This window comes from Thermobia domestica, chromosome 2 (genome assembly GCF_964235325.1).
Source record: "Thermobia domestica chromosome 2, izTheDome1.hap1.1, whole genome shotgun sequence".
In the NCBI taxonomy this organism is placed as follows: domain Eukaryota; kingdom Metazoa; phylum Arthropoda; class Insecta; order Zygentoma; family Lepismatidae; genus Thermobia; species Thermobia domestica.
Genome location: NC_137455.1, coordinates 89082706 through 89095581, shown reverse-complemented (window position 1 = coordinate 89095581; position 12876 = coordinate 89082706). Strand labels below are relative to the sequence as shown.

The following is a 12876-nucleotide window of genomic DNA, read 5'->3' as shown; positions in this document are numbered from 1 at the left end:
TTAAACAAAGAGTTAAAAGGAAAGTATGTAGATTTGTGCATTTCAAGAACTCCACCACCAAATAAAGCCAGATCTACGTTATCCTAATGTATATATTAGAATTAGGATCGCATCATTATTCACCAGTAAAATTTCTTAATGACAAATAATACTATAATGGCAGCCAAGTATATCCGTCGATTCTGGAATTTTCAATGATCTAACTTTTTAATTATCATTATTATTATCATGTAAAGTTTTTTTTCTCTTCGGAGATTGATGAAACAGTTTTATTAGAATGGTGCGAATGAAATATGATATTTGGCGTCTGGTGGGAGACTCTCCTCAACAAATCAACACCTGGATGGACTAAGGCCATGCGTGGAACGCCACATATTCTGGTCAGGCCCAGCAAACAGGCCAGGGTACAAAGTGTTGTCAGGATTCAGTACGTATCAAACTATATTGTGGAGAACGCTCAATTCTGAGTGATTTTTTCTTTACCAAATCGAACTATTACACCATCACACAGCAAGCCACAAAAAAAAAAAAAAAAAAAAAAAAAAAGTGCATTTGGACCAAGAATGGCAAATGAATTCAAGACCGAGACAATATTTTCTTAATTCTTGTCGGAACGAATGCCATAGAGAAGTGTTGCCAACGATATGAATAAAAAGGATATCTATATCGGATCAAAATACAAATTGTGTAGTATATAGTCAGGACCGGATTTATAGAGAGGTGCACCGGTGCACGTGCACCCCCCTTCGTTGTGAATATACACTAATGAGAAGCTAGCAGTGAAAATAGCAACACTTTCCGAAACTTTCTGCGATCATGTTTCCTTTTGGGTCTTAAAAGAAAGCAAAGCTTTGCAAAAGCAATAGTTTAAGTCGATTTTCTGAAGGTTGAAGTAAAAGGATTCACCAAGTAAACCAATATAACATTTGTCAAGTAAGAAAGAAAACAAGACAGGAGGAGAGAACAATATTTTGTCCTGCATAGCACTTGCGACCCTTTTTAAAATATCCTCCGTTCTATGGATAAGTGTTGTTAAGGGTAAAGAATATTGTCACATGTCACTTTGAAGAGTTTCAGTGTGATTGGTTATTTTGGGAATTATTGGTGCACTCCCCCTCAGACAATCCTGGATCCGGCCCTGTATATAGTATTTACTGATTTGAGAATTTATGTGCAAGCAATTCCTTATTATTTTGGAAAGTATGTGCATTTTATACTAGGCTTTAATAATTTTCTTAGGAGACAAATCTCGAAGTCTGGGTGTAATACCGTGGTCATTCTCTTAAAGAAATACTGGTGTTTGAAGACCCTGTATATCGGTTCAGAATATCCCATAGGTATCATGTTGGAATCACTATCAAGTACCGTTGTCTCCTTTTTCTGTACCAAATTTGTCCAAATCCGCGAATTCCTATGGGTATTCTTAAATGCTTCCCGACGATTCGCGTTTTATGCGAGTATATATTACAACTTACCACTAAAATAATATATATTTCTGTCTTTGTGAGTATGTCATCAGCTTTTTCCATATTAAATAACACCTAGAGCCATAAAGTTCGTATACACATAGGTCTTTACCAGATCCAATCGTGTACGAGGCGATTTTCGATTTTCGGTTCTGGAGGAATTGGTGGGGAAAGGGGTTGAAATTTATGGGCATTTCTAGTTGTTTCTAAGAACGTCTTGCTTCTATGCAACCAACATTACATATTCATTATGCAAGCTTACATAATAGCAGAGGCAGTGGAATCGCTGTGGGAATATGCCCTTAAGGACATTCTTCCTTGAGTGCTTACAACTAATACACAATAACACATTTTCTGGCCTATTAAATGTAAAATAAATAACATACAAGAAATAATAACATACCACTTTAATCTCTGTAGTAATGCCTGGCCTTGCTGCAAAGTACAGTAGAAATATTATATTTATTCCAATTCCTATCAAAATTCCAAACTCCAGTCCCAGGAAAATGCTTGAGAAGAATGTAATTGCTGTGATCAGAAGATCTGACTCTGTAAGTAAGATAGGAAGTAAATTTGTGAATACATTACATACATTACTACTTCATAACAAATGAATATGTACTGTCAGATATGTACGTATAGGGTCATTTAGGGACATTTCGACACGTTAAGAAACAACTAGACACTACTCTGATAGTTACGATAATTTCATTCTGCAAAAGCGATAACACTTGACAATAATTCTTGCCTTAGCTATAAAACTCAAAATCTTCCCCCTGAATGCAGTACTTGCAAATGCAAGAACACATGAACAGAATCTCGGAATGGTGAGGATATGTAGATTTTGGAAGTCTTGAGGGAGAACTCGACACTTACTATCCCTTTCATCCCTGACCTACACCATTGTATGGGTAGATGGAAGCATCAATATTTTCAATGTAGGCCGAACATACACAATTGTGCAGGTTACTTTTTCCTAAAGCCAATAGCTTTAAAACAACTAAATCTTATTTATGAGGATTAGTAGATCATACTAGCTTAGGAAATCTTTTTTTTTTTTTTTAATTAAAAAAATGTCGTCCGGGTGGAAAGGGCTATGAGAGATGTCGACAATGAAATCTTTCGTATCTTTGAAAACAGTGTCCTTTACAACAAACATAAAACGCAATGAAATACTGATGTAAAGTTTCTACTATTTAGATATGACTTGTTTGCTAACTTTGCTGTGCTTCATTATAACCTAAGTTGCAGTACAATAACACTGAAACAATGTAAGCTCGTTAACAATAAACTTTGTTTTCAACATGTTTTGCAACTTATTGCTTTCAATATTTCACTACGCATAATCTAATCTAATATAAATAAAATAAAGAGTTTGTTTGTTTGTCTGTCTGTCTGTCTGTGTGCGGCATGGGGACCAGACGACTGGACCGAGAGTTACCAAATTTTGGTCAGGGGTACCTTGGCCCAGGCCTCAGATCAAGACGAAGCCCTTTTTTCAAATTTCGAACCAGGGGGTCTCAGGGGAGAGTTTACCGGAACCGGCTTGGAAACCAGACAAATTAACCGAGAGTTACCAAATTTTAGTCACGAATACCTTGGTTCAGGCTCCAGACCAGAGTTAAACGTTTTTGTCAAAATTCGAACCAGGGGGGTCTCAGGGAAGGCGTTTACCGGGACATGTAAAAGTAGTAGAAAATTACCGATATTAGTGTCGAATTCTTAGTTTTCGCGGTCGCTGAAATCATTGGTGAAATTCCGATCGCATTAACTTCCAAATTCACGCTATTCGGCTCCGGGCCGGGTAAGATACCGAGACATATAAAAGTAATCCAAAATTACCGATATTAGTGTCAAATCCATAGTTTTCGTGGTCGCTGAAATCAATGGTGACACTTCCAAGCGATGACTTGCAAATTTAGTTACAATTGTATGCGGGCCGGGAGTCAGCGGGGAGAGGGGGAATCCGAGACATGTAAAAAAAAAAAAAAACCAAAATGACCGATACTAGTATCAAATCCATAATTTTCGCGGTCGCTGAGATCAATGGTGATGCTCCCACAGGCGTTGACTTCCAAATACAGCCCACATGCGAAGCATGGGTCGAAAATTACAATTTAACACAATCATTTTCGGAATCCACATGTGAAGAATCCAATAGAGGTTGATTTCTTCCAATTGAAACTGACTTTCTCGTAATCTTTTTTCATAACATTTTGGCAGGGTTCCTACGAACAAAGTTGCCATAAGTTGAAATTATTTATCAAACTACGGAAGTAAGATACATTAAGGATTGACAATTTTGAGTACTGTGTAGTGGGAGCATTAGAGGCTTTCTTTAACGCATCATGATCTTTGATATATGTACTATGCTAATCTAAAACCAAAGATTACCATTAGGCTTATACCGGACTAAATGACCCAGAAGCTGAGAAAGTGGTTGAGTTGAGTTGATTTTGAGTTTAACGTCCCTTTTCAGCAGCGAGGCTATATGAGACGTGGACCTACTGATTAACGTGGAATCCGAACCACATGAGCTCCCGCCGGGAATCGAACCCGGGCCTCCCACGCCAAGAGCGCGTACGCTAACCGCTTAGCCACGGAGGAGCTCTGAGAAAGTGGTGTTGGTTATGTAACCTAAACCTATGATGTATACACTAAGATGAAACAGACGGTAGTCCTTTTGTCTGATGACTTTCCTTATAACAAAGGAACTACATGTTGAAATCTCTCTACAATTACTGTCGATTTATCCTCTAAATGCATTGAGCAAAAGCTGGCACGACTTGTCACTAACAAGAAATGTGTGTCAACCTGACACACATGCATACAGAGGGTATACTCTATCATAATACCAATCCTTTGCCTCCTTTCATCCAGTGCCGTAACAAAACTCTTCTTGGCCCCCCGGTGCAAGAGGTCCCCCCCAGAAGGGCCCCCTCAGACAAGGTTCGAAACCGCAGAGAGGGGCCCCCTCAGAAGCGAATGTATTTTTCAATATATTTTTAAAAGCAGCAAACACTATATTACATACACAGAAATACTTTCCTCAAAGTAATCTTAAAGAATGGAACATAAGATAGAACATAAATAATGGAACATAATAATAACATAAGATAGAAAGGGTATATTTGCATACTACAACATTTCACAATTTACGATAACTTTAGAGAGCTTTTAAAAAGCACAGTACCATATTCATCTAGGAAAATTAGAGAAATGTCTTTTTCAATACCGGTAGGCCTATTAGTCAAAATGAGAAAGGTAGGCCTATTAATCACATACATTTTTAATGAGAAAACAAAAAAATATAAGAAATGATGTTATTCATAGTGTACCATACTTATGCACATGTTATTTACAGAAAAGAACACCATGATTAAGAAATAAAAAGGGAATATCAGGGCTCTTGCACAACTGCTGAATTTTGTAATTTATTGACAGGAAAGTTAATGTATGGTCGGCAAGGCCCACAAGACAAAATGCTTCCCTTCAATCTGTCGGAAACGTTTTTTCTGAAGTACCATCTATCTATTGGGTATTGAAAAGTAAGATCCAAACCTGTCACAAAAAGAAGAAAGGGTGAGTGGAAAGAGAAGGAGATCTCAGTCAGTGTTTACAATAAGCTGTTACGTTCTTTTCCGCTTTATCATGAGCACAATACAAAATAGTGAAATCGGTTTTACTTTCCAACATATCTTCAATTTGACATAGAAAGGAATTCCCAGAAAAATAATTGTTGTATCAAAGTTACAATAATAACCTAAAATTTCACAATGATTATTCCTTCCACATAGAAAATAAATAACAGAATATAAGTATTCAATAATAAACGGGTTAGCAGGGGCCACTGGACTTGAGGGCCCCCAAAATAGAAAAGAATGTTATCAAAATTGCTAGTAATCTAGAATTTCACAATGATTATTTTTCATACATAAGAAATGAATAATAGAATATAAGTACCTATTCAATACTGAGTGAAAATGTTCAGTGAGTCCCTTGGCTTGGAGGGACGCCCAAAACCAGAAAAAATGTTACAAAAATTACTCATAATCTAAAATTTCATAATGATTACTGCTTCCACATAAAAAAATAAATAACAATATAAGTATTCAGTACCGAGTAATAAACAGGTTTAGCGAGGCTCCCTGGGTTTGGGGACCCTATAAAACGATAAAAATATTACGAGTTACTAGTAATCTAGAATTTCACTACAATGATTATTCTCACACAAGAAATGGCCCTATAGGCTTGGGGATCTAAAACAAACAAACAAACAAAAATACTAAAATTTCTGGCAATTTTAATATTGACAATTTTTTTCTACACATAAGAAGTGAATAACAACATAAGTATTAAGTACTGAGTAATAAACGGGTTTAGCGAGGCCTCTAGGCTCGTGGGCTCCAAAAACAGAAAAAAATATTGTATTACTAAAATTGATGTCAATTTTAAAATTTACGATGCTTTTTTCTCGCAGATAAGAAATGAATAATAAAATATTAGTATTCAGTAGTCTATTGAGTAATTAACGGGTTGGACGGGGCGCCTTAGGCTTAGGGCCCCGATGCGTTTCACCGCTTGCACCGCCCATTGTTATAGCACTGCTTTCATCAACACATATTACCACTATACCTTATTTTTGACTTACTGAAACTTATAAGATGGATATTTTTTTCTTAAACGAAGCTTTATGCACCTATTTTATAGGCTTCTGCTTCCTTTGCAACAGGCAAAATTAACTTCTACGCAAATGCAACTTGTCACTGAGAACCGACACTAATCTTATGAAACTAAATGTTTCTTCTCGCGTGAGTATTACTCGTCTGATTTTTCTCTGCATGCGGCGAAGTTGGGAACTAACTTCCTTAGTTACAAGTGGTAGGAGGAATATGGCAGGGTCGCCAGAGGCACTAGTTTCTTGAGATTTCTTTTATGGTCAGGTTTCCGAGAAAATCAAAAGTATATGAACAGAATCAAATTTACGTGAGAGTAGTGTGTACATATTTCAAATCGTTTTGCGAAGAATATGTAAAACTATTTTATATGGAATCAAACATTAAAATATCTAGATGACTACTAACTTAGGATGTAGGAAGACGTCCTGGCAACCCTGTAAAGGAATACAGAAAACCATTCCTGCCTTCCCTCCCACCACCCCCTTCGCCCAGTGCCAAAACATAAACACAACAGCAGCGCCACTACAAAACAAATGCACAGACTCGTGCGACGGGTAATACATGATCACTAGCTTTGCCAGACCTTAAAAGTGTCGGTATCTCTTTAAATGACCCTACATTTTTTTTTACTTATTATCATCAAAATACGGAAATAAAATGACTTCTACATGGTCAAAGAAATATTGAACAAGACCTTTCATAAGACTTCAAATTTACACAATCAAACCGACATTTTTCAAGATAAATTGAACAAAAATCGCGAATTACTTTGAGACCCTTTGTGCATGATCATAGAAGTGTTGAATAAGATTTTGTTTACTTGTTGTTGGGTGCCAGTCCAAAACAAGTGATCGAAAATATGCAAATATATGAAAATGAAACTGCGTATTAATTGAATTCAGACTTCCGCGCGAACAACTACAATGTTAGCGCTTCTTTCCTAATTTTCAGGCACTTAAATTTTAATAGATTACATTAAATATTTTACAAAATCTGTCAGTTAATTTTGTAGGTACGCCAGCAAAATTTCAGTATTTTGGCCATTGCATATACATCGAATGTAGGTTACGTTAGCTTACGTTAAGTACAGTGCTATTTAGGTATAAAATCGTCCCCTGTACCTCGATTTTCTATTTTGCTCTTCATATGGAGTATACGGATAATAGAATGATACCCAAGAAAAAATCTAGAACCACTTCCAAAAATTGTGGATCAATACCGAGGCAACGGATGTCTTTTATATTTATACTATAGCATGAAATACTTTGTTTTAAAGAAGCGACTATGAAAACAGGAAAACAAGCAAAGAACGTGATAGGTTTGATAGTATTGACAATAGTACTTTTTTTATCTGCTGGACTTACCACCCCTATCTGTATCAGACTTCCTTCACAAACCTAATTAATATTCTATTCCTGTATAGTAAATTCTCAAGTTAATATTTACACTTATCATTAGTGATAATTTCAGGGGGTGACCTGGGGCGAACGACTAAAGAAAAAAATAGTTATTTTAATATGAAGTTTGTAACCCTAATTAATGTATATCAGAGATTTGGCAACATAGTGTAAGTCATGATGTTTGATGTTACTCTTTGTTCACGTGTTTTGGTTTGGCTGTTTCTAACGAGATTGCCTGCTTCGTAGAGGAGTCCTTTAAATGTCTGCCCTTCCATACGAAGTAATCACACATTTTTCGTGACTGAAAAAATAATCCGTGTCAGTCGGCAGACGGATCATGGAAGAAGAAGGCATAGGGTGGAGTCTAAGCTCTGTGGTTATGCTGACGCACTCAATCCGAGCGAAGTGGGATGGATTTGTTCCACTTCTCGCACACACACACAAAAGAATGACTCCCGTTGTATCAAAACCGAAAAGAATTCGCAATAAAATTTCGAATCGTTGTTTGTTTACTACGCTCATATTCAAATTAAGAAGGAAGAAATAACATGCATTGGATAGAATCATAGTGCCTTTGAAGGACTAACACTACAAATAATCATACAATAATAGTAATTAAACCTAGAAAATTTATCTTAAAATATTTTGGAAATGTAAATTTAGTGAAATATATTTGTATACTTGACTTACTTTTAGTTTTCCACATCTGAACAATGTCTTTACAATCCACTAGGAAAATGACAGCAGAGATAATAACAGCAGATAACGTAGCCTTTGGTATATATTGAATGTAAGGCATAAGAAAAGTAAGTGATAGAAGTACCAATAATCCTGCAAAAAGATATATTTTTAATCACTCTTAAACTTAAAATGTGCTTTAATTGATACATTTTTGTTTAATAATCATCCACACAATAACTGACTAAACTATTAATCCCAATTACATTATTAAATAATAATAATAATAATAATATAGGGTACAGAGTAAATTCTACAAAGATTCTAACAAAATTCTTTAAACTAGGCACTTAAAATGTACTAGTATGTTTTAGTTTCTTTTTCACAATGATTTCCATTAGATCGATAGCCTGATTATTACAGTATTAGAGTCAAATCTTAAACTTCATGCACTTCCACACTAACTAGAGCTCTGGAATTGTATAGGGATATGTAAATCCGACGGCAATACAATATTTTCACATAATTTTCGCTTTATGTTTCACTGTAAAATTAATTAAATTATTAATTGTTTCGTACTAACTTTATATCCTGTTTCGATAAGCAATAAAAAATGACCTGGAGTTGGCATGTGCAGTATAAATCTAAGAACTCTTCGTGGTTTAGTTTTGTTTCTTTACTGTGACACTATGAGAAACTTCAAGAACTGATTCGATTTTTTTTTTTTAAAAAGTAAAGAAATGTTATAATAAAGAATAAAAGTAATAACTCTTTTTTAAAAAGAAACTTTAAAACAATACTATGAGAAAATGGACAAAAAAGTAGAAAATATTTAATTATGAGGGGAAAATTAAGAAATGGGACTAACAATAAGACAAAAAGGATTGGGAATTCTTTCTAGATAGAAGTTATCACCTGTCCACAATTAGAGATCTATGATGGTCATTAATAGAAACATCACTTAAACATTAAATCACGCCTAATACTTTTAGTCTTCATTCCTTCAATTTCTTCTCATTTCGTCCTATTTCTCCATTTTATTCCACAAAGAAATCTTCTTTAAGTATTTTATAAAATCATTGTTTCAAAAGTTATGTAGTTATTATATTTTTCTTTTTCCTTTTTTCTTTTCTTTCTTTCTTTCTTTCTTTTTCTTTTCTTTTCTTTTCTTTTCTTTTTCTTTTTTTTTGAGGGGAGCCTTATAATCTCTGATTGTCTTCTCCAAAGGAAGTTTTATTAAAGCACTTACGTAGAAGATGTAGTGGCCTCCTGCAGTATATAAGGAAGTATATACCTAGATATAGCGCTTTTCAAATTAGAACTAACTTAACCTCAAGCAGGCTCTTTGCTTTCCTCAATCGCAGTTGCCCAACCCAGTGTTGTGAATTTACAGCAGGCGATAATATGATATATACTGACTTTTCGAACGATTGCGAATATTGTCAGTATCAGACGCGCTACCTAGAAACATTGTATTACATATTAATGGCTCTCTTTAGCAAAGAGAAAAATGAATTATGAATACATACGTGCAAACCGCATGTTTCTATGTCAACTGATGGTCATGATACATGACTTTTAAATGTTTCCATATAAAACAACTGTGAAAATTTTCCGAATAAGTTGTCTCGAATGTTAAGTGAGAATAGATCTGGACTCAAGCTTTTGTAAAAGATTTTCTTAGGAAATCGAACCCGTAACCTACCTCAGGTTAGTAAAAAGATAACTTACTAATTGTATTTTGGTTCTTTTTGCTGGTAGATGCATACGATTTTTTATACAAAAATTTCCATGCGTATAACACGATTAAAGAAACAGAGTAATAGTCATCATATTTCGTGAAACATTTTTGAAACAAACACTTCTTTATCTGAGATAGGCAATGTGTTTTTTAAAGTTTTGGGTTCAGTTTGAGTATCCATTTTCCCTTCTCTCTTTTCTTTTGCTCAAGCTATATACTCAACATTGCTGAACAAACGTGTAGGGATCCAAGTGATCTAATAAATGATTGTACTCAAAACAGACTCGACTGTCTCGATATGTGTAGAAGTCAAGGAGAGCTGACATCATTGGGCGGGAACGTGCCTCTTACCTTTAATAGTACAACTTGAATTCTTTTTTAGTGCATGAAGTTCACATTGATAAGTTATAGAAAACATGTTTAATACATAATTATTAGAGGCTTCAGAATTCATTTCGTTTCTATCAAGCATCTGTTCTGATGCAAGGAAGTCCTCGTAAGAGAGGCCTCTCTAAAGCAAGAGGTTAATCATGCAACACGAATACTGCAACATACCCTTTGCATACATGTAGAAAACTTAGAAGAGAAAAATTTCAAGAAATAGAGAATAATAAAATTTGGAACATGCTTTAATTGAGATTAAGCCTAAGACTGGCAAAATACAAGTTAAACTATGATCATAGTAGGATGAAACAAAAGATAGGCTTTCAGCAGTTCTAATGAAATAAATTAAAAGGTAACTATAGCACGGCCAACAAGAGATGGTCTCTGACGTTTCTTACCACATGCGGTGGGACATTGCAGCCCCTACTTTGATACCAGTGTTACCAACCACGATCACTCTGTCTTATACCATTAATTAAATTGCCACTACAATTGCACCGAAAAAAACCTTGACACGCAAGTAGTGGCAATTTCACTGCGAGCTGTCAGAGACGTTCTCTTACTGGACGCACTATAACTGAGTTAATATTATATTTCTACCATGCACAGTGAATATTCTAAATTTTACAGGAATATCATTTTTGATATAATCGATAATCATGTCAATTCATTTATATTAACGCTAGATGCAGAAAGAGCGAGAAGGAGGAGGGGAGTCTGCAATCCGGCAACGCTGCGCTAAATATTGCGTACCATTGGCAACTGCTCATGTCGCTCCTAATATGAAAAGAACTACAGGGTGTCCAATATACGTACAATGCAACCCGGAGTTTGGGATAGTAGAACTTTTGAACCTGAAGCGATACTCAAATAATGGTTATACCAAAATGAAGCCTTGTTCATGCTTATATTTTTAAACTAAGAAGCAACGATTGAAATACACAAGGAACCACACAGTGTTGCCAGATGTAACCGAAGGTGTAAATCAATTTTTTTGTAAAACATGTAAATTGACTCATAACTCATACGTATGGATGTTCTGTCGTTAATTTTCAGTTTGTTTAGTTGGAGTAGTTTGGAAACTATGGAGCAGAAAAAAGAATTTTTCATTTCCACTGATAACTAATCGGATGAGGCCTCTATAAGGGGGAACCAGGGAAATCGTAGTTTTCATAAATTAACACTCTGAATTGGCAACCCTGCTAATATTTCAGTGCATCAAAAGATGTATGCAATTCCTGAAAACAATGAAAAACAAACTTTGAAATTATCATGATAAAATTTTTACTTACATGTACCCGGCAACACTGCTATTCATTTCTATGGAGCTATTTAATGCAAGAGGTATACAAGAACAATTCTTGAACTATTTAAGACCTACAAACGAACATTCGTAGTGCCATTAAGAACATTAACACGTCTAATCTTCGTAAAGTTGCTGCGAACCTGTATTTGAATCAAAACAGGGGACACTCCCAGCATCCGCTGTAGAGCTGGTAACTCATTTCTGATAGTAGCAGTGTTGCTGGGTGCAAACGTTTATCATGATAATTTCAAAGTTTGTTTTTTATTGTTTTCAGGATTTGCATAATGTAGACAGATCCTTAACACACCTTTTGATGCACTGAAACATCAGCAAAGTTGCCAATTCAGAGTGTTAATTTATGAAAACTACGATTTTCCTAGTTCCCCCTTACAGAGGCCTCATCCGATTAGTTGTCAGTGGAAATGAAAAACTATGTTTACTGCTCCATACTTGCCAAAGTACTCCAACTAAACAAACTGAAAATCAACGACAGAACATCCATACGTATGAGTTATGAGTCAATTTACATGTTTTGCAAAATAAATAAATAAATAAATAAATCTTCGGTTACATCTGGCAACACTGTGTGATTCCTAGTGTACTTCAATCGTTGCTTTCTAGTTTTAAAATATCTGCATGAACAAGGCTTCATTTTGGTATAACCATTATTTGTGTATCACTTCAGGTTCAAAAGTTCTATTATCCCAAACTCCGGGTTACATTGTATATTGGACACCCTGTATAACTGACTAATAAGGAACTGGAGTGGAGCAATAGATTGAGAATTAAGAATTAGCATACCGCGTATACAAAAACTGAGTAATTATAACTTTATCAGAGAGTTACGTATTTGCTCTTATATAAGTATTTGTCTTGTTAGTGTGGAAAGCTGTATCCTAGACATATGTTCCGGAAAGTAGTTCCGAATACATAAAAAATATTTTAAAAAAATACCAAGTTGTTGCCAAGAATTTGTATTAAAATTAAGGTGGCTTATTTTAGGTCTATAGAAACTTAACGTGTATATAAAATGTAGTTTATTTTAGAGAATTACAATGACAAACACTTCCGATTATAGTGTTGCCCACGAGAAAACAGAAATTTTGCGACGAGATATGAGACGAGATAGAGCTCTTCCAATAGAAACAAATATACATTTCGAGACGAGAAAGTACATCCACTACACAATTTCAAGACGAAACGGATCCAAATCTAATCTCGT

At 35.2% G+C, this 12876-nt stretch overlaps 1 protein-coding gene across 1 annotated transcript in view; it reads right to left on the bottom strand.

Moving 5' to 3' along the window:
- The window catches only part of LOC145673990 (sodium-independent sulfate anion transporter-like), a 109744-nt gene that overhangs the window by 19956 nt on the left and 76912 nt on the right, over window positions 1-12876 (bottom strand). The window contains exons 8-9 of the mRNA XM_081743816.1: window positions 8236-8376; window positions 1870-2015 (exon numbers count right to left, since the gene is read on the bottom strand). Coding sequence (XP_081599942.1) covers window positions 1870-2015; window positions 8236-8376 — 287 coding nt within the window. The remainder of the gene's footprint in view (window positions 1-1869; window positions 2016-8235; window positions 8377-12876) is intronic.